The 26,083-nt window shown below is 54.2% G+C and overlaps 2 protein-coding genes across 11 annotated transcripts in view; one reads left to right on the forward strand and one right to left on the reverse strand.

Moving 5' to 3' along the window:
* The window catches only part of SNED1 (sushi, nidogen and EGF like domains 1), an 83,342-nt gene that overhangs the window by 21,191 nt on the left and 36,068 nt on the right, over positions 1 to 26,083 (forward strand). For 7 of the 10 annotated variants that reach the window (XR_013363523.1, XR_013363524.1, XR_013363525.1 and 4 more), the window contains exons 2-16: positions 2,875 to 3,162; positions 5,730 to 5,870; positions 6,536 to 6,698; positions 9,266 to 9,391; positions 9,604 to 9,717; positions 11,599 to 11,712; positions 11,797 to 11,910; positions 19,499 to 19,624; positions 19,848 to 19,952; positions 20,215 to 20,328; positions 20,876 to 20,992; positions 22,097 to 22,213; positions 22,360 to 22,476; positions 22,615 to 22,728; positions 23,001 to 23,174. Coding sequence is in view for 4 of the 10 variants with exons in the window: in XM_077869547.1 (XP_077725673.1) it covers positions 2,875 to 3,162; positions 5,730 to 5,870; positions 6,536 to 6,698; positions 9,266 to 9,391; positions 9,604 to 9,717; positions 11,599 to 11,712; positions 11,797 to 11,910; positions 19,499 to 19,624; positions 19,848 to 19,952; positions 20,215 to 20,328; positions 20,876 to 20,992; positions 22,097 to 22,213; positions 22,360 to 22,476; positions 22,615 to 22,728; positions 23,001 to 23,174 (2,044 nt within the window). In the remaining 6 variants the exon portion in view is untranslated. Of the gene's footprint in view, positions 1 to 2,874; positions 3,163 to 5,729; positions 5,871 to 6,186; positions 6,266 to 6,535; positions 6,699 to 9,265; positions 9,392 to 9,603; positions 9,718 to 11,598; positions 11,713 to 11,796; positions 11,911 to 19,498; positions 19,625 to 19,847; positions 19,953 to 20,214; positions 20,329 to 20,875; positions 20,993 to 22,096; positions 22,214 to 22,359; positions 22,477 to 22,614; positions 22,729 to 23,000; positions 23,175 to 26,083 lie in introns of those variants that run through there. The other 3 variants (XR_013363527.1, XR_013363528.1, XR_013363526.1) reach the window with 3 other exon arrangements.
* MTERF4 (mitochondrial transcription termination factor 4) overlaps positions 18,681 to 26,083 on the reverse strand; it is a 47,201-nt gene continuing 39,798 nt past the window's right edge. Inside the window, exon 4 of the mRNA XM_077869556.1 lies at positions 18,681 to 19,118. Coding sequence (XP_077725682.1) covers positions 18,930 to 19,118 — 189 coding nt within the window. The 3' untranslated portion in view covers positions 18,681 to 18,929. The remainder of the gene's footprint in view (positions 19,119 to 26,083) is intronic.

Genomic DNA, 26,083 nt, shown 5'->3' on the forward strand with positions numbered 1-26,083 from the left:
CTCCACACCCAACATGGGGCTCGAACTCATGACCCCGAGATCAAGAGTTGCATGCTCTACTAACTGAGCCAGCCAGGCAGAAGCCCCCAGCCCTTTTTTAAATCACTTTTTTAATGAACAATACACATAATATAAAAATTACCTCCTTAACCATTTTTAAATGTACAGTTCAGTGGTATTAAGGACATTCATGTTGTGCAGTCATCACCATCGTCCACCTCCAGACTCCTTTTATCTGGTAAAACTGAAATTCTATCCCCATCAGATGCCCCCGCGTTCTCTGCCCCCAGCCTCTGGCCACTCCCATTCTACTCTCTGTGAATATGACTACTCTAGGTCCCTCATATAAGTGAAATCACAGCATTAGTCTCTTTGTGACTGGCTTATTTCACTGAGCATAATGTTCTCAGGGTTCATCCATGTTGTAGCACATGTCAGAATTTCTTTTTTTAAGGCTGAATCATACTCCATTGTAGAGAGACCACATTTGCTTACTCATTCATATACTAGTGGAACTTGGGTTGCTTCTACCTTTGGGCTGTCATGCATAATGCTGCTATGAATATGGGTGTACAAATATCTGTTGAAGACCCTGCCTTCAATTACTTTTGGATATTGCTGTGGATGAATTGTGTTGCCACCCAAAATTCATCTTTTGAATTCCTACCCCCCCACACACTGTGATTGTATTTGGAGATAGAGTCTTTATGGAGGTAATTAAATTATATGAGGTTATAGTGGTGGGGCCTTAATCTGATAATAAGAGACAGAAACACCAGGGAGCTCTCTCCCTCTTCATGTGTGCACAGAGGAAAGGCCACGTGGAGACACAGCAAGGAGGAAGCCATCTACAAGCCAAGAGAGGCCTCACTAGAAACCAACTCTGATGGCCCCTTCATCTTGGATGTCTAGCTCTAGAACTACAAGAACACAAATTTGTTGTTTAAGCCACTCAGCCTGATATTTTGTTAAGGCAGTCCTAGCAGACGAATACAGACATATACCCAGAAGTAGAATTTCTGGATCATATGGTAATTCTCTTTGCAATCTTTTGAGAAACTGCCAACTGTTCTCAATGACTGTCCCATTCTGCACTTCTATCAGCAGTGCACGAAGGTTCCAGTTTTTCCATATCCTTGCCTACACTTGTTCTTTTCTGTTTTTTGATAGTAGCCATCTCCTGATGGGTGTGAAGTGGAGCTCACTGTGGCTTGGGTTTGCATTTCCCTAGTGATTAGTTATGTTGAGCATCTTTTCACGGGCTTATTGGCCATTGGTATATCTTCTCTGGAAAACGTTTATTGAAGACTTTTACCCATTTTAAATCAGGTCCTTGTTGTTGTTGGGTTGTGGGAGTTCTCTATATATTTAGGATATTAATCCCTTATTAGCCTAATGATTTGCAAATATTTTCTCCCACTCTGTGGGGTGCCTTTTATTCTGCTGATAGTGTCTTTTGATGCAAAAAATACTTTTTAATTTTTATGAACTCCAGTTTTCCTGGGTTTTTTGTTGTTGTTGTCTGCACCATTGGTGTTGTATCCAAGAAATTACTGCCAAAGCCAATGTCATGAAGCTTTTAGCCTATGTTTTCATGTTTAGGCCTTCAACCCTTTTATATTTAATTTTTGTATATGCTGTTAGGTAAAAGTCCAACTTCATCTTTTACATGTAGATATCCGTTTTTCCCAGCACCATGTGTTGAAAAGACTGTCTTATCTCTATTGGTCTTGACACTCTTGATAACAATCATTTGACCATATTTGTGATGGTTTACTTCTAGGCATCCTATTCTATCTTTCTATCTATGCCAGTGCCGCACTGTTTTGACTACTATAGCTTTGTGCTAAGTTTTGAAACAGGAAGTATAAGTCTTCCACTTCTGTTCCTCTTTTCCAACATTATTTTGACTATTCTGACAAAATTTAAAGCTTGCATTTTCTTGGAACACGGTAAACTTGGCTATTTTATAGTCTTTGTTTGATAATTCTGATATCTGGTGTTTCTCTCATTGCTTATTCTTGGTGGCATCTTGCTTCCTTGTGTGCCTGATTTGACTGTGTCTTGGGTTTTGTATTTGAAAAATTATTTATACAAATGGCTTGAGGCCTAAGATGATGCCATCTTCCACCAGAGAGGGTTTTCTTTGCTTCTGCCTGGAACCTTGGAAAACTACCCATTGGGAGCCACCTTAAACCTAGTCCAGAACTTGTGTTATCACCATCTCATAGGTAAAAATCCAGAGCACAGAGAGGCAAGGCTAACCTGCCTCATGGTTGCACAGCTAACTGGGTGGCAGGAATCAGCACTGGGATCAGTTCCGTCTTACCACAGAGATGCTGCTCCCCTTCTTCTGCTCAGGAGCCTGCTGGGGCTCCTCACTGTCTGGAGTCCTGAGCACCGGCCCCCCAGCCCAGCCACCAAGGCCCTTCCAGCCTCTTCTGGCCACACTGGCTCCTGCCCATCCCCAGCTCTGCTTTTTGGGCACTACCTCCTCACATGCTGCCTACTCACCTGTCCAGAGCTGGCTCGGAGGCTAGGACTCCGCTGTGCTCTCCCAAGGTCCCTGATTAAAGTGGGACCCAGGCCCTGAGTACCCCACGTGCCCGACCCCAGGTCTGGGCACTCTGCAGGGCATCAGGTGCAGCAAACAGGTCAGAGCCTGTCCCCTGGGCACACAGCCTGTCTTCAAGGGGATGGAGCAGGCCCAGGCGTCCTATATCAAGGGCCAGGAACTGTCCGGCCATCCTGGGGATGCCCCGCTCAAGTCCAGCTCCCCTTGGAGGGGGTGCCTGGTGGGTCAGGCAGGGGAGGCCACCGGGCCCACCTGCCACCCCTAGGTGCCCAGAGGTCCCCTCTCTGACTTTCTGACAGGTGAACAATAACGGGATCATCTCCTTCCTGAAGGAGGTCTCTCAGTTTACCCCAGTGGCCTTTCCCATCGCCAAGGACCGCTGCGTGGTGGCAGCCTTCTGGGCAGATGTGGACAATCGACGTGCGGGTGACGTGTACTACCGGGAGGCCACTGACCCGGCTACGCTGCGCAGAGCCACAGAGGATGTCAGGCGATACTTCCCTGAGCTCCCGGACTTCTCTGCTACCTGGGTTTTCATAGCCACCTGGTACCGCGTGACCTTCTTTGGAGGCAGCGCCTCTTCCCCTGTGAGTTTTTCGTCCTGGGGCAGGGAGGGTGTCCACCTGGGCCCAGAGTCTTCCCAAAGTGGCCCCACCTTGCTGAGGGGGGTCAGACGTAACCACTGGTCCATGCCTGAGAGGAAAAACTGCTCAGGGATGGGGGTCACTCTCCCAGGGTCACGGAGGCAGGTTGGAGGACGACAGAGCCTTGACCTTCCCCAGCCCTCCTGGAAACCATTTGCTTTATCCTTCATTCTGCGATAACACCAAACAACAAAGGCACTGGGGACACATCTCTCCCTTGGGGCACACTCTCCATACACAGAAGAAGCAGGGGGAGGAACTCTCCCTGAGGCTGCTGTGCCAGCCAGAGGGTGGCAGTTCAGCCACATGGGGCCCTGGAGCTGGAGGACTGTGGTGGCTCAGAGCAGCCCTGAGGGACAGATGTGTCAAGTGTGCCCTCGGGGTCACAGGGGAGAGGCAGAGCAGCCGAGGGCAGGGCCTGCGTTCCCGGCCATGCACAGGGCTGGGCAGCGGGTGGGGCAGGTGAGGCCTTGATGCAGGGGTAGGGGTGCGAGCGCCCCGCGGTCATCGCAGGTGCGGCCGGGGTCCCCGGCAGTGACGGCCGAGGAAATCGGTGCGGGTGGCTCGCCAAGCCTGGGTCCTCCAGCAGCCTAGATGAGAGGGACAGCGCCAGCCAGCGAGGCAGCCCTCCGGCCGGCCGGGCGTGCACTGTGGAAGTTCTTAAAAGGAGGAAGGCGGTGGCTAGGGAAAGAACAGGGAAAGACGGGCTTCTTCTGTAAACACTGCGACGAATGCATGTTTCCGCTGGTGAACTATTCGTGCGTAGCCCACAGATAGTTTGTCAGTTTTGTTTTTCTTATCGTCAAGTTGTAAGAAAAACATGCTGGTAACAGAGAGAGAGACTGGGTAAGGCGGCTGCCGACAGATCGCTGCCGTGAAGCACCTCCCTCGTCTTCTGCCTTCTTGTTCATCACCCTAGAAGCCACTCTGGCCTCTGCGGCCACCTGGGTATTTCCTTCCCCTCCGCCCACGGAGGAAACCCTAACGCCTGTCCGCAGGCCCCGAGATGTGGGCTGCAAAATGCTTATCCGGGCGACATGGGAACCCCCGGACGGGGACCCACTCGTGAGTCTGGGCTGGAAGCTGGTCCGTACGGTGGGAGGGGAGGCCGGGAAGGGCCTCCTCCCCACAGCGCCTCGGAGCAGGCCCCCCGGGGAGGGAGGGTGAAGCTCCTCCCCGCACGCTGGACCCCCACCAGCGCACCTCCCCGCCGCTCGGCGGTCCCATCAGCCCGCCTCAGGGCCCCGGCGTCCAGCTGTCTCCAGACCGGGAGCTCCAGGTTTGCCCCCCAAGGGGCGCCCTCAGTCTCCCTGTGGTTCACTGCTAAATAAGTAAAGGGCAGAGCCAATGGTGTCCCACCGTGAACACCTGCAGGCCAGCCCAGGGGTGGGCGGCACCCACGGCAGGGCGCCCAGGGGTGGGCACTGCGGGGCCTCGCCAGCTGGGGGCCGTGCCCGGGCCGGGGCTCCGGGGGGAGGCCGCTGCCCGCAGGGCTCTGGCTTGGCCCTACCGCGTGCTCCTCCCCTGCCGCCGCTGCGCACACAGGGAGGCTCCTCTCCGTCCTTCCGCCTCCTTGGTGGCCAGCGCTGCTGTCCTCTGTGGTCGCCGGCTGCACCCTGCTGTGATGCGTCTGTTCCCATCACCTCGGCCAACCCCCGTCATCTCTTCCGTCTTGCTCCTGCCAACCTGTAGAAGTTCCGCTTGAATTAAGGATACCAACAGCTCCAACTGCCGCCTGGGTCATAAGTACCGTCTCCACTTTGCTGTTGGCCGTGCAGTTTGACCTCACGGCACTTTTTTACGTGCAGAAGTTTCTGAAGTCAAGTATATAAATCTCCTTCTTGGCTTTTGCAGTTAACAAATGTCACGCTTAAAGCCCTTCCTCGATCGAAGCATCTCTACAGCCCCCTTAGGTCTTCTTCCTCTATGGCTCTGATGGTTCCATTCACAAACTTACTTGATGCGGGATTTCTTTTCACGAGGGATGGAACGCTCTAATTTTATTATTTTTCAGTTTCCTGTTTGTCCCGAGATCACTTCTTAAACGATCCCACCCTTTGCTCAATCTGAAATGACGTCTCATACGTACACTACTCAATAACATCTTCATGGAAGATGACAACATGAAAAACAAAATTCACTAAAACTGCTTTTCCTTGTTTCCTCGTTTTATCTTTCCCTCTTTACATTTTTTGTTTCACACGGGACAGTTTTGTGGATCTGACCCAGTAAGCACTAAGCCCTGTGTCCCTGGCGTCCGTGGGTCCTCAGGGCCCTTCAGCATATCTCACCAGGTGACAGCTGTCAGGGATCCTGGCCTGTGCCGGGGCCTCAGGCACTAGGGACAGTGGGGCATGAGGTCAAGGCCATCGGCTCAGTGGCAGATGGCTGGCCATCCAGTTGGGAAGACAGAGGAGGGGCCAGGGGATGTGGACCGTGCTGAAGGGGGCAGGCCCTTGCAGCACGGACGAGCGAGCGCAGAACCCTGTTCAGGCCTCCCTCCTTGGCAGGTCAACACGTTCCAGACCGTGCTTATCACGGACGGCAAGTTCTCCTTCACCATCTTCAACTATGAGTCCATCACGTGGACCACGGGCACACACGCCAGCAGTGGGGGCGACTCCACTGGCCTGGGGGGCATCGCAGCCCAGGTAGGGGCCCGGCTCCCCACTGCCACAACTGTCATGAGCTCATCAGGCAGGGAGACCCCCCCCCGACTCTGCAGAGGCCAGTGTGAAGTGTTCTGATGCCAGTCCCAGGCCAGACTCACAGAAACATCCTCAGGTCAGAGGCACCTTTGTCCTGACCCACACTGCCCTGTCCTCCCGGGGCCAGCTGCAGCCGAGCCAGAAGGGCCCCTGGCTCTGTGCGTGCTAACCATCCTGGGGTCTGGCCTGGCCTGTGGCCCATGGGACCGTGGCCAGCGAGTGCTCCCTCGTGATGGGAATGCCCCCGTCTCCTTCCTAGCCGTCCACTTTCTTCTGAGCTCACACACCTGCCCCTGGTCCCCCTGGGAGCCAAGAGATTGGGGGGTGAGCCCCTGCAGGTGTGTGTGAGGGGAGCATGCCAGGGTCCAACAAGGTGGGTGGCTGGAGGAATGGCTGGCTGGGGTCAGGTCCTGGCTGGGAGGTTGCTGATCAGGTCAGGGCCAACGGGGAGGGTGGTACAGATGCCCCCAAACCTGTGAAGCTCCGGGGTTACAAGGCTGACATCCACATGACCTCTTCCACCTGGCCACCGCGGGGGAGGCAGGTCTCCGGAAATTTAGCGAGACCTGCAAACCAGCCCGACCTGCCCCCACTCTCCCCACCCCCAGGCCGGCTTCAATGCGGGTGACGGGAGGCGCTACTTCAGCATCCCCGGCTCCCGCACGGCGGACATGGCCGATGTGGAGACCACCACCAACGTGGGCGTGCCCGGGCGCTGGGCGTTCAGAATCGATGATGCCCAGGTGCGCGTGGGGGGCTGCAGCCATACAAGTAAGAGGATGGAGCCAGCGGCTCAGCGCTGTGGGGGCTGGGGTGGCATGACGAGAGGGGGCGGACCCTGGGGGCGGGAGGCCGGGGCTGGGCACTGCTGGGGCTGCAGGGACGCTGGGAGCGGGCAGGCTGCTGGCCAGGAGGGCAAGGCCTCCCGACCCCTCTCCCCCAGCCATGAACCTGGCCAGATACCGGCTCGCCCCCAGCCCCGCCTCTTCCCGGGGAGGCTTTGGGGCCCCAGCTCTGTTGAGGAATCTGCGGGAGACCGAGGTTCGGGGCGCAAGGCGGAAGAGCCGGGGCGCCCCTCCTCGGGGCCAGGTGTGGACGCCCTCCGCTCATTCTCTCCCACCTGCATCGGGGCGGGGGGCTGGGGCGGGGCCGCCGTCCAGTCTCCAGTGTCCCCGGGACCACCTGGAAGGCAGGAGCCCTTTTCACCCTTTCCCCCCATTTGCCAAGTGGTGCTGCTCCGTGGGATTTGGCGCTTGTCTCCTAGCTGGTCTAGCCAGGGCATCTACCCGCCTAGAGGGAGCGGAAGGCTCGGAAGGCGCAGCGCACGGCGGGCGGGTCCATGGGGCGGAGGGTGGTCCCGGCCCCTCCGGCTGTGCGGCCCTGCGGGAAGCCAGACCCTCCTGAAACCTCATGCTTGCAAACGCAGGGGGGGGGTCAAATGCGTGATTTAGCCCTCTGCAGAGTTAACCACAGCCCCACAAGGGCCACAGTGAGGACGGTGTGGGGACCGTCCTGCGGACTCCACTCCCACCCACGAGGAGACTGGGGCCACGGGAGGGCCCTCTTGTCCACTGCTCGGCTCACCCAATCCCTGAGAGCCAAGCCAGCGGGCGGAGCCTATCCAGATGGCCAGGGAGGGCAGGCGTGCACCCCTCCCTGGGCGGAAAGGCTCACCAAGGACTAGGGGTGATGCCTCCGTGAGAGGTGCCCGGGAACCCCAGCCCACCCACTCATGGACTCTGCACTCTGGGAATGCGGGACCCACGGCCGGGGAGCCAGGGAGCCAGTCACTTGCGCCTCCCCCAAGGTGGCAGGCAGGACAGCCAAGAATGCAAGTCCCCCAGCAGCCCCAGGCCAGGCTCTGCCCACCTGGACTCTGGGCGGCGGTGGTGCGGGGGCGGGGGGGACACCATTGCGTCTGTGCGGGCAGACAGGTCTGGTTGCTGGTCATGTCCCTGCAGCCAGGGACTTGGTTGTGGTTGAGGATCAAGGCAGGAGTGCAGACGCGGGCTGCTGTGAGCAGACACCTGTGCGGTGTGCATGCACGTCTGAGCAGGCGGCTGCAGGTGTGGGTGTAGCTGTGGGCAGGCCCGTGCCCCCTACCAAGGCTGCAGGCTGGGAGCCCCTGGGACACAGGATCCCCGGGAGGGGGTCTGGCCAGTCCCCTGCGGATCCCTTCCCACGCGGACGTGCTTCTCCCGCTATCCCAGGCTTCTGGGGGGAGTGGGTGGAGGAGAGGCACTGCTGGGCCTTCAAACTGGTGCACACAACGCCCCCAGGAGGCCCACGGCTTCCCCACACCGCAGGCCCAGGAGATGGGGCCCCCATAGTGGCTATGCCAGGGAGGGAGGGTAGGTTTGCCCCTCAGAGGCAGTGCGTCCACATCTGGAAACCCAGCTTCTGAGAAAGGCGGGTCCAGAAACGGCTCACGCTGCAGGGTGTAGCCAGGCGCCGGCCGGCTGAGTGACCGTGTGGCCAAGTCAGTGGAAGGCTATGCAGCAGGGCGCCTCTGCCCTGATGGCGCTCTGGGCCACAGGGTCCTTCCCGGAGGGCCCCTGCCCCCTGAGGCCACGCCAGATCTCCCGGGGCCCTCCCGGTACCAGGAGACCCGAGGCCTTGGGGTGCTCTAGTCACCTGCCAATTGATGCTGCTTAATTGCAAATTTCAGGGGCCTCACTTCTCCGGAGGGGCAGGGCGCCCTGGCCTGAGCTCTTGGGCTGCCCGTCCTGGAGGGCCCAGGCAGGACACTGGGGGGCCCTCGGGCACTGCTGGACGCCCTGCCTGGCCAGGAGGCCAGGATGTGAGAAACCCTGACTCCCACGGCTCCGAGGCCAGCCCCTGGTTTACACGCGGGGACACCCGGAGGGGCGGCTGGGCGTGCGTGTCCGTAAGCGGTGGTGGCAGCGCTGAGACCAGACTGCATCTCCCCAAGAGGGTCCGAGAGACCGCCGCCCACCACCCCTGGTTCCCACGGGGCCCCCCTCTTCCATGTCTGCGGGCGTCCTGCCCATGAGGCGCACCCACATCTTCCTGTGGCGCTGGGCACCCTTGGGTCTGTGTCTTATTTCCTCAGACAAATATGGAAGTTGACGGATGAAAGGGATAGGAAGGTGCTGTGGGTATGACGGGCGCTAGGGAAGCCTGCCCTCCTTGGGAAGCCGGAGTCACCGCTCGGGAATCTAAATGTCGCAGGACATGCAGGGACACTGGGCACCCGAGGAGACATGGGAAGCTGGCCACGGATGCGGGGCTGCCAGCAGACCGCACGGCAGTCCTCAGAGACGGGCCCTTGGGGTCAGGGGAGGGAAGGGACGGCGCGCTCCTTCCTCTGCCCACAGCATCCGTGTGCCTGGCCCTGCGCCCCTGCCTCAACGGCGGCAAGTGCATTGATGACTGCGTCACAGGCAACCCCTCCTACACCTGCTCCTGCCTCTCAGGCTTCACGGGGAGGAGATGTCACCTAGGTGAGTTTACACTGCAGGCACAGCCGGTGGCCCCGAGGGCCCAAGGTCAAGGGTCTCTGTCCCCATGGTGCGGGTGGCTCCCCGATGGTGAGCACGGGGGCGGGTGCTACAGCTGCCCCTTCTGGGCCGACCACCTTGGAAGCGAGGGGTCCAGGCAGATCCTGCCCGACCGGGCTTCCTCCACTGAGGCCCCAGCCTGCCCTGTTTTCCAGACGTGAACGAATGTGCTTCCCACCCATGTCAGAATGGCGGGACCTGCACACATGGCGTCAACAGCTTCAGCTGCCAGTGCCCGGCCAGCTTCGGGGGACCCACCTGTGAGACAGGTAAGAGGACGTGCCCGGGCCCTATGGCCCCACTGGCGGCAGATCGAAATGGTCCCGGCCGACCGGGGAGTGTGGTCAGCCTCATGGGAACGCTGGGTCCGCATCCAGAGGGCCTGGCAGTAGGCGTGGGATCCTGGAGAGGCCCATGGGGGCAGGAGCCCAGACTCTAGAGGAAAGCCCATCTCATGCGTGTGGCAGGAGCCCTGACCACAGCACTCAGGCCTCCTGGGCCCTGGTGTTCAGACCAGGGGTGGTGCCTTAGAACAGGCCAGTGCCCGGTTCCAGCCTGGCCACGGGACGTGGGTGAGAGCCACCCCCATGCGATTGGGGCCGTCACTGCCCCCTCAGCTCTGGACTGGCTTGATGGGAATGTGGAGGCTTCCAGGGTGCCGAAGAGCACAGTCCCCACCCCACCCTGTCTGTGCCGCCTGAACCCCAAGCCCCAGTAGCTCCCAACAGGAGTGGAGGCTGCTTCTCTCCAGCCCCCGGGGTCTCAGCCTCGGCACGGGTTGGGGTCCTTCCTGAGACCCTCCAGTTGCACCCCGCTCTGTACCCACTTCTGAGCATGGCTCTTTGGAAGCAGTGCTGGCAGATTCCCAGCCTCCTGTACCTGCCCCTCAGCCAGCACATCTCTGGGCCTCCTCGCCCTGGCTGGAGAAAGGTGGGCCCCCACCGCTGCGCCCGGTCTCACTGTGGGAAGCTGCTAGGGGAGCCCAACAAAGAGAGCCCCGCACACCCGCCCATTCCCCGAGGTACACTGGCTGATGTGTAACCATTGTTGAGAAACATGTATGAGACATCGTTCCATCAAGTGTGTAGAATAACAGTCCTACAGGAGTCTCTCAATCTAGAAGAACCATTTCCAAGAGCGACTTCTAGCCACAAAAAAATGTTTTAAAGTTGTGCCTCCACTGTATCTGCACACATCTGGGCCCGGTGAAGCTCCTAGGAGGACCTGGGCCTGGAGCCAGTAGCCTTGCGCCTTGGGCTCCTCATGGCCACTATGATGACACCGACAGGTCCCAGGTCCCCACCGATGCTCGCTGGTCTCAGGACCACCTCAGCCCCCAGGCCACACAACAGCAGGGACACCCAGCAGCATCCAGGCAGGGACATGTGTGCTGCTCACCTTGAGCACCTCCTCCCCACAGGTGCCCAACCCTGCTCTTTGGTGGAGTCAGGATCCAGGAGAGGGGGGTCACCTGGTGCTGTGGCCACCAGAGCACCTCCACACGTCCTCTCTCCTTCCTCCCACTGACCCCCATGAGTCCAGGGAGGGCCACATGCTCTGAGGATCCCTTCGGCTCCTATACTGAGAGTTGTTTTGGGGAATGTGCTGTCCCCCCACCCCCCTGGGGGCTCACGGGCCAGCAGCCACCAGGGAGTCTAGCGGCCAGCATCCTGGGTGAAAGTGGCCAGAGGCACGCTCCACCTCAGCTCACTCCCACCTGATGGGGACTGAGTACCTTTGCACCTCACCTAGCCCTGCAGCAAGACAGGTCACCTCCCCCACAACGGTGTCACCTCAGGGCCATCCAGGCCCTCCGGCACCTCTGCACACCACACCCCCTTCAAGACCCATCGCAGGCTGTATCCCTCTGCTGGGCCGGGAGCAATCCCTGCAGCCAGTGCTCCAGAATCGCACTCTGTGCTGGGAGCTGAGAGCAAGATCCCCCTCACCCCGGCGCCCCCAGCCAGCGCACACAGCCCCCTTCCGGCCTGGATCTGCTGAAACAGACCCTGTGCGGCCGGGCGCGGGCTGCTGGGTGGGGGCGGCCGGCCAGGCCCCGCGGAGCCTGACACCCTCCCGAGCGGGGATCAGCAGGAGACCCCAGGGGCCCAGCCGGAGGTCCGACACCTTCCACGCCTCTGTCCTCACAGCACTGTCTCCATGCGATGCCAAGGCGTGCGAGAACGGCGGCCGGTGCCAGGCAGAGCAGGGCTTGGCAGTGTGCCTGTGCCAGGCTGGCTACACGGGCGAGGCCTGCGAGACGGGTGAGGGGCCGGCCCCGGGGGGTGGGAAGGTGCCCGGGAGTCAGAGGCTGGCTCAAGCCAAGCTCCCGCCTCCGCTGCCCCCAGATGTGGACGAATGTGCCTCCGGCCCGTGCCTCAACGGGGGCTCGTGTGTTGACCTCGTGGGGAACTTCACCTGCCTGTGCACAGAGCCCTTCGAGGGAGCTCGCTGCGAGACAGGTACCGGCCCTTGCCCGCAGCCCCCAGTGACGGCGCGGTCACCCGGCCCCTGGCCCTCGCTGAGCAGCTCAGCCCCACTCCTGTCCCGGGGGTCGTCTCCCCAGCCCTGCCTGTGCTGCCCTGTCCCCTGAGCTGCCGCCCGTGCGTGCCTCCTACTGTCTCCATCTATAGGATGCGGGCAAGATGGCCACACTCTCAAGGCCCTTCTTCCTGCTCAGGACATTCTGGGCCTTTTAACATCCTCTTTCCTACAGCAGACCCCTCGCCGTGGAAGGGAACGAGCCCATGAGTTGGCAAGAAAACTGACTTTTGTTACATGTGATGAATTCTGCTAGTTTCTATTTCATATTTTAAATGTTGGCGATGACTTGGTAGATCAATTAAAAGACCAACTAGATTTTATAACCTACAGAATAAATTGAGGTTGTTAACATCTGACATTGCCATGACCGCTCAGCCCCTGTGCCCAAGATAGCAAACAAAGTCCAGGGCATGGGCAGCTGCTCCCCAGGGAGATGCTCAACACAAGCTGTCAGATTTAGTTTCACTTTAAAATGTTAAGAAGGAAATTAAATTTTACCCATAAGTAAGATATAGATGGGTGCTGTGCCCTCCATTAGTCTTTGGTCAGAGGGCCACACAGAGGCCAGGCCGTGTCCTAAGGAGAGGGTGGGCTCTGTAGTGCAGAGGGGAGGAGGGGAGAGCAGCACCCTCACCTGTTTGGTTGCTTAAAATCACTGTAACGGGTCACAGTTCACCTCGCCCAGATTGTTATCTAAATATCTGTATATTTAACTAAACTCATGTTAGAAAATAGATTAGTGTTTTCAAAAGATTTTGCAAAGAAACCACATCTTGTACAGGAAGAAGAAGGCAAATGAAAGTAAACAACAAGAAACAACAGAACTGACGCTTCCATCCCCAATATAAGCTTATTATTCATATTACAAGATGCCAGTTTTGACATTCTAACCAGATTCAACAGGAAGTTGGCCAAAATTTGGAGATAATTTCTAAAAATAGTATCCATTCTTCTGCTTCTGGCCAAGAAAGACTGACTGTTCTGGGAATTTCCCTCACCATCAACAACTAAGAAACCAGATAAAATATATGAAACAGCTGTTTTCAGCCACTGGACAACAGGCATCACAGAACTGCTACCCCTGGGAGGAGGGACCGAAATGAAGTGCTCTCTACCACTGCCCCCAAGTCTGCCTGTAGGAAGTTCCCAGGTCACCGTGCAGCAAGGGGGTCCAGACTCCAGCAGTTCCTCTGAGTCTCTGGGCCACAGAGACAGAGAGTCTAGTTTGGTAGCTGCCATTCGTGGGGAGAATTCCAGAAAGGATGGAGTTACTAAAAAGGACTGGGCAGAGTGCAAGGAGCTCTGAAGACCTGCAGAGGCACCCCTGGCCTCTTCAGTCAGCACAGTTGGGGTGAAATCCAGGAGGCTGAGGAAAGAACCACTGGAAGTGCTGAGTCACACAATCCCTGGAACTCAAACAAGGCTGGGAATAATTCTCTTCTCTACAGCCAGAGTACACGCAGAGCTCCTCACACCAACGGCTAAGGCAGAGTAGAGTCCTCAGTACCACCTTGTACTGGGGTACAAGGATACCATCTTGCTGATATGGATAAATAAATGCTGGACCAAAGGCTAATCTGACCTGTCCTAACAAATATAAAGGAAAGTCTGAAAGGATCAAAACAATCCCAAGTAATTTAACCATATACCAGAACCAAATCTGTACTATTTAAAGGTATAAAACAGAATCCAGGGCTTCAAAATACCCAACCAAAAATTATCAGATGTACTAAGAATCAAGAATATATGACCCACATCCAGGAGAAAAATAGATCAATAGACACAGATGGCAGAGATGATGAAATTAGCAGATCTGCATGTTTAATCATCTACCGTGAACATGCTCCATGTGCTCAAGACTGTTGAGGAAAAAGGACACAGTGAGAAGTAGAAGAGAGAAGAAAAGAAACTTCGAGAGATTAAAAAACATAAAATGTCAATTTAAAAAATACACTGGGTAGACTAACAACAGGTTAGACACTGTAGAAGGAAAGATCAGTGAACTTGAAGTCAGAAACAACCCAACAAGCAGCAAAGGAGGTAGAGAGACTGCAACCAAGACCATCTCTTCAGTGACCTGTGGGACATAGTCTGCCTGGTGTGTGTACCTGTAGAGTTCCAGAGGGAGAGAGGGGGCCAGAGGGGCACAGAAAAAGAATGAGGAAATAATAGCCAAATGTTTTCTAAATTTGATGAAAATTAAAATCCACATATCCAAGAAAAGCATGAAGAAAATCACATGAAGCACATCATAATCAAAGTATTGAAAACCCAGTAACAATAACAACAAAAAAATCCGAAAAGCAGCCAGAGGGAGAAAACAAGACACAATATATACAGGAGAGGAGAATGATAACAGACTTCTCATCAGAAACAATGCAAGCCCAAAGACAGTGCACTATCAACCTTGTAGCATATACACAGGAAAATTAGCTTTCAAAAATTAAGGTGAAATTAAGATATTTTTCAAACAGTGAAAACACAATTATTCATCACCAGCATATCTTATTTTAAAAAAAACATTAAAGGAAATTCCTCAGACTGAAGAAAAATGGCACCAGATGAAAATCCAGAACTATACAAATGAATGAAGAGCTCTGCATGGTAAATACCTGGGTAAATGTACAGGCAGACCTCATTTATTGCACTTGACTGATACTGTGTTCTTTACAAATTGAAGCTTTGTGGCACCCCTGCATCAAGTGAGACCAGTGGGGCCATTTTTTCTAATAGCATTTGTTCACTTTGTATCTCTGTATCACTTTTTGGTAATTCTGCAATATTTAAAAAAAATTTTTTTAGATTTTATTTATTTATTCGTGAGAGACACAGAAAGAGAGAGGCAGAGGGAGAAGCAGGCTCCCTGCAGGGAACCCCATGTGGGACTCAATCCCGAGCCCCAGGGTCACGCCCTGAGCTGAAGGAAGACGCTCAACTGCTGAGCCACCCAAGCATCCCTATTTCAAAGTTTTAAATTATGGTTCTATTTGTTATGGTGATCTGTGGTCAGTGATTACAACTCACTAAATCTCAGATGATGATTACCAATTTTTAGCAAAGTGTTTTTTAATTAAGGTGTACACATTTTCTTAGACATGATGCTATTACACACTTAATAGACTCCAGTGTAGTGTTAACATAACTTTTATAGGCACTGGGAAACCAGAAAATTCATTTGACTCATTTTATTGCCGTATCCGCTGTATTACAGTGGTCTGGAACCAAACCCACAATATCTCCAAGGTATGCCTGTAAAATGCTTTTCTTCTTACTTTTTAATCTCTTTAAAGATAATTTTAACACAAAAAATAACAATATGTTATGGGGTTTATAACATTTATAGAAATAAAATGTATGACCTCAATAGCTTAAAGCAGAATGTGCAAGCTTTTTCTGCAAAGGGCTAGATATTAATATTTTTGGCTTTTTTTCAAGATTTTATTTATTCATGAGAGACACAGAGAGAGGCAGAGACACAGGCAGAGGGAGAAGCAGGCTCCCTGTGGGGAGCTCGATGTGGGACTTGATCCCCAGACCCCGCCCGGGATCACGCCCTGAGCTGAAGGCAGATGCTCAACTGCTGAGCCCCCCAGGCGTCTCAATATTTTTGGGTTTATGAGCCGTGTGATTACAGACATTCACCTCTGCCAGTGCAATGCCAAAGCAGCCAGCCATAGATTGGGTATAGCTGTGCTCCAATGAAACTTTATTTTTTAAAATGCGTGTGGCAGGCAAGGTTTGGTCTGCAAGCCATAGTTTATCAATGTCTAGCATAAAGGATAGGAAGAGAGAGATGGGAATAATATAGTAATGTCCTTACATTATATATGAAATGGTATAATATCGTTTGAAGGTAGACTACAATAAGTTAAAGATACACATTATGAACCCAGAGGAACAAGTAAAAATAATAATGAAGAGTCATAGCCAATAAACCAGAGATGGAAATAAAATGGAATCCTGAAAACACTCCATCCAGAAGGCAGGAAAAAGAAGAAAAAAGGAATAAAGAATAATTGGGACAAATGATAACCAAGAGCAACATGGTAGGTTTAATTATCCTGATAGTTACATTAACATGTGAAATGGTTGAACATACCAATTAAAAGGCAGATATTGTATAACTGAATTGAAAAGCAAGACCCAACTATAAATTGTCTACAAGAAACCTACTCTAAACATAAAGACACAGATAAGTTGAAAATAATTTGAAAATTGGAATGGGTTTCTGGTTTTGGGTAAGATAGAGTAAGCATACCGTCCCTACCTTGTGTTTCCCACTGAATGCAGCCATAAATCCTGGACAGAAGGCATGGAGTAGCTATCTGAGGACTCTGAAAAATAAATAGTAGGTGGATTGGGGAAGATGACCAAGCTTCAAAGCACCACAGAACCAGTGGTGAGTTCACCATTTTCTTCCTCCAGTGTCCCCCCTGCCTGGACTCAAAGCAGCTCCCAGATCAGAAGTGAGCATCAGATGGATGGAAAGAGCTCCAAAAGCAGCCACTAGTCGGTCTCAAGAAGCAGGACCAACAGTAGCAGCAAAGGTGGGGGGGTGGAGGTCCCTGAGGGGCCCAAACTGACCAGAGGAAGCTTCCTCTCCAGTTGGAGGTCCTATGGCTCCACAGAGCTGGGCAACTCCCATTGTTTCTCCTCCTCTCTGTCCATCCACTACCTGGCCCAGACATGAGTGCACTCACAGGAACAAACTAGTAGTGTGAGGCAATAAAAGCCCCAGCTCTCTTGCCAGAGGACTGAAAAGGCCAGCCCAGAGCACTGGAAACCATGGGGAGGTGGCAGAGAGGGGGATCTCAGGGCCACAACCCTACAATCATCTGTGATCTCCTGAGTTCCCTACATTGGGCATTGTAATCTGATCCAAAATAGTAAAAACAATACCACTTATAATAGCTTTCCCCCAAACTGAAAGACTTAGGTATAAATCTAACAAAACATGTACAGGACTTGTCTGCTGATCTGAGTAAACGGAAGGACATCCCACGTTCATGGACTGGAAGACTCAACATAGTAAATATGTCAGCTCTCCCCAGATTGATCAGTCGATTTAATACAATTCCAATCAAAGTTTCAACAGAGTTTTCTGTAGCTTTGGACAAGCTGGTTCTAAAATTTATATGCAAAGGCAAAGGAATTGAGATAGCCAAAACAATTTTAAAAAATTAACTTTTGAGGAATTACACTACTTAGTGTTAAGACTTACTATACAGCCACAGTGATCAAGCCCCTGTGGGATTGGCAAAGGGACGGGTGCATACATACGTGGAACAGCAGAGAGGATCCAGAATTAGACCCACACCAATACAGCCAGGTTTTTTTTTTTTTTTAAGGTGTGAAAGCAATTCAGTGGAGAAAGGATGATCTTTTCAACAAATGGTATTGGGACCGTCAGACATTCTCATGTACAGACTGAGCTTCAACTTCAGCCTCACACCCTGAACAAGGTTAGGTCAGAACGAACCAGAGACCTGAATGGAAAACATAAAACCACAGCATTCTTGGAAGAAAACATGGGAGAAAAACCTGTGTGACCTGCGGCCACAGGAACAGTGCTTAGATAAGACATGAAAGCACTCTCCAGCAAACGAAAACAGAAGAAGTGGGCCTCATCAGAAGGACACACGCAGCTCTGGGAAAGACACGGTCAGGAGGACGCGAAGACAGGCTGCGTGCTTCCAGAGGTCCTGCAAGCACTCCCGTCTGACAAAGGGCTGGCCTCTGGAACACATAAAGAACTCTCCACGCTCAACTGTCAGAAACCAACCAACCAAAGCACAGACAAAAGATCTAAACAGACACATAACCAGAAAGGCTATCTGGGAGGCAAAGAAGCAGATGAACAAATGCAGTCATTTGTCATTATCGTTAGCCACTGGTGAGTTGCAAATTAAAGCCACGATGAGAAAGCACCACATACCTACCAGAGTGGCTAAAATAAAAAGTGCTGACTGGTGAGGACACAGAGCCGTGGGAACACTCACATATTTTTGGTGGTGATGCCAAATGGTTTAGCCACTGTGAAAACAGCTTGGCAGCTTTGCATAAAGTTGAACATACACTTCTGATATGGTCCAGCAATCCCATTCCTAGCTATTAACCCTACAGAAATGACAACTTCTATTCACACGAAATGCACAAGTGTATGCAGCACGCCTGTGCACAGCCACCAAACCTAAGAACGCAAGCGTCCTTCCCTGTTGGTGGGACGCGTGACTGCCAATCACACAACTTAGACGGACCCTGGAGGCCTTCTGCTGAGTGACCGAACCAGCCTCAAGGATCACATGCCGTTCGTGTGTAATCTCCCACTTCTGGTGTTCTTAAAGCAACAAAGCTGCAGTGATGAAGGGGTCAGTAGTTGCCCGGGGTTCAGGAGGGGAGGGAGCCTGTGGCCGTGAAAAGATACAGGGGAGTATTTGCGGTAATGGAATGTTCTGTGTCCTGACTGGTGGGGGCAGCACAAATCTAGTCTATGTTAAAATTCACAGAAGTATCAGAAAGGGAGACAGAACGTAAAGACTGCTAACTCTGGGAAACGAACTAGGGGTGTTGGAAGGGGAGGAGGGCGGGGGGTGGGAGTGAATGGGTGACGGGCACTGGGGGTTATTCTGTATGTTAGTAAATTGAACACCAATAAAAAAAAAATTTCACAGAAGTGGACAGCGAGCAAAAGTCGATTTTGCCATGTATTATTTAAAAGATAAATCCTGAACCACATGAAGAAATCGAACACCTAAACAATGAAATGGAATAGGTTGACAAACACCGACCAAGAGAAGTCAGAGCGGTTATATTCACAGCAAACTGATTAAACTCTAGAATAAGGAATACTGCCAGGAACAGAGGGGTCTTTTATGACGAAGGTGAAGTCACCAAACAGGCACAGCAGTTCTGATGTACGTGCACCTATGAACATGCATCAAAATGCATGCAGGGAAAGCAGGCAGAAATAGATCTGTGGCTGCAGGCGGTGGTTCCAACCCGCCGCTCTCATCACGGGGATCAGTAGGGACCTCCAAGACGCAAGCAGCACCGTCAGCCCACCTGACCTAAGTGACAGCCACATCCTTTCCAAGGTCGCATGGAGCACCCACCATGACAGACCATCCTGTAGGACATAAAATAAAGCTCAATCGGTTGAAGGGACTGTATCCCCTGATTATAGTAGTTAACCTGGAAATCCACAAAAACTGTATCTGGAAAACTCCAACCATGGTACCAACATAGATGCTGGATTAGAAGCACTTGCTTGGAGGCCCCTGGTCTTAGCTGGGCCCTCTGGTGCACACCGTGGGGTCTCCATCCTTTTGCTTTGCCTTCTGCTCCACAGAAGGGGTTCAGATGGTGAGGGGCAGCTAGAAATCAGTTTCTAGATAGTGGGCCTCGGGCTTACATCGCACTAACATGCAGAACTGAGTGCTGTGGGGCCTGGGCGAGGAGCCCCATGCTCTCTGGAGCAGCCTCTGGTGACTTCTGTGTTTCTTGCAGGAAGCCACCCAGTGCCAGAGGCCTGCCTCTCAGCCCCGTGCCAGAATGGGGGCACCTGCGTGGACGCAGATGAGGGCTACGTGTGCGAGTGCCCCCAGGGCTTCACCGGCCCCGACTGCAGGGAGAGTGAGTCTGGGCCGGGGCTGCCAGAGCAGCGGTCCCGGGCAGGGCCCTCCGGTGGGTGGTGCGTACAGAAGGCTGCTGGGGGTGTGTGGTGGGGGGAAGAGAGAGAGCGTGTGTGCACAGCCGTGTTCATGTGATGGTAGCCGGGAGCAGGGCAGGGTCAGCAGCAGGAGGGCCCTGATGCTCCACACCCCACATCGGAGCTTCCCCCCTCGGTCTACGGCAGGAACCCCTGACCACTGTGAGTGCCGTAACGGTGGCAGATGCCTGGGTGCCAACACTACCCTCTGCCAGTGCCCCCCAGGCTTCTTTGGGCTCCTCTGTGAATTTGGTAAGTGCCCAGGGCTGCAGTGGGGCACGCTTCCTGCCCTGCCCCTGAAAATCCCCAGAACAGAGGAGAGGTGGTGGCTGGGGTCTGGGCCCAAACCATAGATCCAGACCCTTAACCAGCGGTCCCGTGATCCCCCACTCCCACCCCAGGAGGGGGCCGGCCACAAGAGTGCCTGAACCTGGCCACCCTGGCGGGGCCGCCTGATGCTTCTCAAGGATGAGAAGTCCCCAGGAAGACGAACGGGCCTCTTCCTTCCCTGCAGAAGTCACAGCCACGCCTTGCAACATGAACACCCAGTGCCCCGATGGGGGCTACTGCATGGAGTACGGTGGGAGCTACCTCTGCGTCTGCCACACTGACCACAACGCCAGCCACCGTGAGTGTGGGGGCGGGGACGCTGTGGGCACAGGCCTGCGCAGAAGCCAGGGAGGGCGTTAGGAGAACACAGGGGCAAAGCACGCAGAGGTGTGGGCTGCCCCACGGGCCCTCAAGAGCCCCCGTGGGTGGTGCACCTGTCCTGGGGTCGTCCTCTGTAATGTGGGCTGTCCACCCCTCCGCCGCAGGAGCTCACAGCTGGGAAAGCACCTCTGGACGTGTTCAAGCTCTCCCCTGAGCCCCTAGCTTCACACATGTCTAAGTCTGCGTGATTAAATACTTACGACTGTGTATTTGTGAGTGTGCATTACATTATGTATAATACACTGATGATGGAGGTGCTGGTACCAAGACCCCCGGGCACTACGGCTCAGTCCTAGCTCATAGGAGAGGCAGGATGAAGTCTGGAAAAATTGAGAATAAAAGAATTTCCAGGAAGGGCCTTAGAGCCTGGTGTGAAGAATCAAGACCTCCCCCCCCCCAGAGTATATTTTAAGTGGCCTTGGTTCCCGCTGAGATGTCAGGGTGACCACCCTCTGCCCCCGCAGCACTGCCGTCACCCTGCGACTCAGATCCCTGCTTCAACGGAGGCTCCTGTGACGCCCATGAGGACACCTACACTTGCGAGTGCCCCCGAGGGTTCCATGGCAGGCACTGCGAGAAAGGTGGGTGGCAGGGCAGGGGAGGGCGGGGCGGGGCAGGGCAGAGAGGGCCCGCTCACCCTGACGGCTGGCCGCCCAGCTTCTGCGTGTGGTGCCAGCGTGGAGCTGCTTGTCTTGCTAGTGCTGCTGCTCCGTGGCCTCCGGGGCACCACTCGGTTTTCCTCAGAACAGGCTTCATTTCCCGCCCAGCGTTTTCCCAAATGGATTTTATTGAGTCCTTGATCTTCAAAATAGTCGTTAGTACCTCATCAGATGTAACTGAACTTGGCGAAAGTCAGCATGTCACGCACACACCCTCGCGGACTTTCGCCCCGGGAACGCGGCTCCCACGCTCCGCCGCGGGGCTCAGGGTGGGCAGCGGCACCCCTCCCGCAGGGCCTGGCCTGGAGCTCAGCCCCTGGCCGCCCACGGCCCCTGGACCCCGCGCTCGTCTGGGAACCTGGAAGGGGCCCCAAGGGCAGGTCCCTGCTGCCCTGTTCCCCGGAACCCCCCGCCCCCCCACCTCCACCCCGCAGGAGGAGGAGAGGGTTTCCAAAGAGAAGCCCTGCTGCTGCTTGGTTCCCTGCGCCTGCGGCCGAGGTCCTGCGTCTTCAACAAAGGCCCCCAAAGCGGGGACCCGGGGGGGCTGCTCCGGGTGGTGGGGGCTGGAACTTGGACCTGCAGCCTGCGAGGCCCTGCAGGGTGGGGGCGTGGGGAGGCGCCCTCCTGCTCAGAGATGTCCAGGAGGCTGAGGGGCCGAAGCCCCCCGTGGGCCTGTGAAGGCGCCAGTCCTCAGCGTGGAGGGGCACACCAGCCGCCCCACACTGGCCTTTAAATGTGTAGACTCCTCAAGCGCGGGCACGTGACCCCCAGGGCCCTGGGAAGATGCACCGATGCCACAGGGGCACAGAAACCTCGAAGGGGCTCCCTGCCATGCAGGAAGGAGGGCTGCGCTGTCTGCTGCACCCGGAAGGGCTCCCGGGTCCCCAGGGCCTGGGGCAGACAGGGATGAGTGGCCAGAGGGCCCCGCGGGCTGAGAAGACGGGAGTAGGGCGTCACGGGTGCCCCAGGGCCGGGAGGCAGGCCCTGTTCACCCGCTCCTGTCTCCCCCTGTCCTTGTTCCCACAGCCCGGCCACGCCTGTGCAGCTCGGGACCCTGCCGGAACGGGGGCACGTGCAGGGAGGCGGGCAGCGAGTACCACTGCAGCTGCCCCTACCGCTTCACCGGGAGGCACTGCGAGATCGGTGCGGCCCCCCGCCGCCGGCGTCTGCTTGTCTCCAGCACCCCCAGAGGGCGCACCAGCTGCGGGACGTAGGAGGATCAGGGGAGGAGCCCTGGGTGGTGGGTGCGTGCGTGACACCTGACTTCCACGGGGGCCTTTTGTTTCCAGGGAAGCCAGACTCCTGTGCCTCGGGCCCCTGTCACAACGGCGGCACCTGCTTCCACTACATTGGCAAATACAAGTGTGACTGTCCCCCAGGCTTCTCTGGGCGGCACTGCGAGATAGGTAAGGTGGGCTGGAGCCGGTGGGCTGGACCAGGTGGGCAGGGGTGGCCCTGCTTCGGAAGAGTGGAAGGCAGAGTTCCCACGAAGCCTGCAGGTCTTCAGGGAGGACACAGCCACGGTGATCCCTTGTGTCCTACAGCCCCCTCCCCCTGCTTCCGGAGCCCCTGCATGAATGGGGGCACCTGTGAGGACCTGGGCACGGATTTCTCCTGCCGCTGCCGAGCAGGGTACACAGGACGCCGGTGCCAGGCAGGTGAGAGGGCTGGGCGCTGGGGTGGAGGGCACTTCTTCCTAATCCCAGGAGGGCAGAGCGGGGCCAGACAGGGAGCTGAACGGAGGGAGGGGAAAGGAGGAGAAACCCGATGCGCAGCCAGGCCTGGAAGTCAGGGCACTTTCACTCTGGGAGGGCTGTGCAGGGAGCAGGGGTCGCAGGCCCTGCAGCCTGGTGGGGCAGAGGGCAGCCCCGAGGGAGGGGCCCCAGGCAGGCGCCTCTCAGCGCTGGACAGGGCTTCTGTGTCCTTGCAGAGGTGGACTGTGGCCCCCCAGCGGAGGTGAAACATGCCACGCTGCGCTTCAACGGCACTCGGCTGGGCTCGGTGGCCCTGTACAAGTGTGACCAAGGCTACAGCCTGAGCTCTCCCAACCCCGTCCGCATCTGCCAGCCACAGGGCGTCTGGAGTGAACCTCCACAGTGCCACGGTGATCTGCAGGCCCTCTGGGACAGGGCGGGTGGGCAGGCGGGCAGAGCCGGTGGGGTGCACACCGTCCTCACTAGGGCCACTCAGAGGAGCACCGGGGCTGCAGTTCTGACCCTGGCCCTCCCCCGGTCCCCCACAAAGTGAGGCCATGACTCTGTGATGAAGGTGGTGAGGGCTAGTGCCAGCTCCGTTCTGGACTGTCCTCAGAGTGGGGCATCCAGCCCACATGCCCACCCTGCAGATGAAGCATCAGAGGCCAGGAGGCAGCCCAAGGGCACGGTCCTCAAGAGGCAGAGCAGGATGCAGGGCCTGTCCCTGGCCCCCAGTCCTACCCACACCCAGGGAAGCAGACTCTCGATTTGCACAAGGCCCCCAGAAGCCCCGTAGCCCTTTGAGGATGCTGCTTCAGGGAGCATCGCCTCAGGCTCCCATGTGTGCCAGGTGCGTGGCCTGAGGCAGGGCCCCCTCTGACTGATGCCCCTGTAGACGCAGGGCCACTGACACAACTGCAGACATACTGCAAGAAGCCTAAGCATCCATAAGTCTGTTCACCGGAAAATCTGTGTGATGTTAACACATTTTTCACAAAACAAGGATTTTTAAACCAAGTAGCTCAGGGACCCTGAAAGCACCCAGAAATGGGTGGGGCACATAATGCTGCTCTGTCCCATACCCAGCAAAGCCTGAGCTGTGCGGCCCTACACAGGTGAGGAATTCTGATTCTGGAAGACAGGTGGGGGCTGCCCAGCCCCGGTGTCTTTCGTGCCCTCCAATCTACCCAAGCCCACCCCTCTCCAAGGATAGTAATAATAACATCCAAACAATATATACTATTGGGAACGGAAGTATAGAAGGAGGGTGAGCATATAAATAAGCATGACAGATAGATGGAAGGAAACATGGCACTGGTCATAAAAAAACAGGGTCAGTAAATCATTTTTAACAGAAGAGAGAGGAAAAGAGGACTGAAAAACTAGAACAGTTAAAATAACAGACACAATTTATAAATGGATATAGGTGAAGGCTAAGTTAATGAGCTAAAGACCAGTTTGAAGAATCTTCCCACAAAGAAGCAGAGAGGTGTGTGTGAATGAAACGTAGGCACAGTGCAGGACAGAAGTAGGAATGCCAACACTGGGGTAACAGGAGTCCGAGATGAGAGAAAAATAAAAACAGAATGAAATGTCTGAGGCACTGTGGAGCTCAGTTCCCAGGACAGATAAAGCACCATAGGCTGAAAGGGTCCCAGAACATCAAACGAGAAAAGAGGAACATTAGTACATTATAGCAAAATTTAAGACTATCGGAGACAAACAAAGAAATTCTTAAACTGTCTAGGGAAAAAAGGAACAAGAATCTTCAAAGGAAAAAGAATCCCATTGGCACCAGACTTCTCAACAGGGACATCAGATGTAAGGTAGTGAAATGACAGATGTTAAATACTGAGGAGACCCATTCAGTGAGAATGCAGACAGTCACAGAACACCATCACTTTCACCGTAACATCAAGGAAAATCATATCATTTAACCTATCAGATTGCTGAGTGTGCCCTTCCTAGGCGAGAAAAACCGATGGCTGCTGTCAACCCAGGAGCAAATCCACTGTGGACAGAGCACTTTGAGTACCTCCAGAAATCCAGCTAAGCTTTTGATGATTATGTGAGCAAGCGTGATGGGCTGGAGTGTGGAGCAAGAGCTCAGCACCCACCAATTCTCCCCCACAGGATTTTTACTAAGTGCAGGGGAAGCCAGGGGCTGGACTGGAAAGCAAAGAGATTTCATATCCTCACAAGGCTGAGATTCCCCAGTCCGCCCAGGGGAGAGGTCTGTTCCAACCATCAAGCATCTAAAACCAATCACGAATTAGCATTAATGAGCACTGCACACCAGGCCCAGCCCAGCTCACCTCCAGATGATATCAGAGAACAGCTGCTCAGGTTAGTTGCTTGACACAGAGTAGAGCATGCCCATCCGAGGGGTAGGTATGTTCTACTTTGGTCTCTGTTCTTGTATACAGTGTGTCCCAAGGAGCAAGAAATTATAACATATAATCTCAAGAAGAAACAGTCAATAGAAACAGACCTACAGATGACCCGCCTGTTTGGATTAGCTGATAAGGACTTTAAAATAGCCATTATATATATGTTAAAGAGAAGCAAAATGAATGAGAGAATAGAAAATTTGAGCAAAGGAAAGAAGATTTTTTAAAATAACAAAATAGAAAAACGACATCTAAAATGAAGAGTAAATTGGATAGGCTTGTCAATAAAATGGGATACAACAGAAGAAAATGTCACAGAACTCAAGGACAACTCAACAAAATTACTCAAAGATCAGAAAGAAGAAATGGATGACAAATTATTTATGAATGAATTTTTTAAAACAATGGAGCAAAAGAAATCTGTGGAAAATATCAAACAAACAAGCACATAATTGGAGTCCCAGAAAGAGAGGGCACAATAGGCAAAAGAAACATTTGAAGAGATAATGATTATTTTCTAAAAATGAAGAAATAAATCAACCCACAAATCCAAGAAGCTCAGTAAATACCAAGCCAGATAAATATTGAAGTAAATAAACTTAAGACCTAAAAATTTTTAACCAGTCCAATTATTCAAATGTGAGACCTAATAAAAAATACACTTTTGCAAACACAGCTTCAGAGATTTATCAAAAAATGGTCTTTTTTTGGAGATAATATTTGGATAGTAACATAAAACTAGAACATTCCTGGGGTGCCCGGGTAGCTCAGTGGTTGAGCGTCTGCCTTCAGCTCAGGGCATGATCCTGGATTTCCAGGATCGAGTCCCGCATTGGGCTCCCTGCATGGAGCCTGCTTCTCCCTCTGCCTGTGTCTCTGCCTCTTTCTCTGTGTCTCTCATGAATAAATAAAATCTTTTTAAAAAACCT

This window comes from Canis aureus, chromosome 24 (assembly GCF_053574225.1).
Source record: "Canis aureus isolate CA01 chromosome 24, VMU_Caureus_v.1.0, whole genome shotgun sequence".
Taxonomy (NCBI): domain Eukaryota; kingdom Metazoa; phylum Chordata; class Mammalia; order Carnivora; family Canidae; genus Canis; species Canis aureus.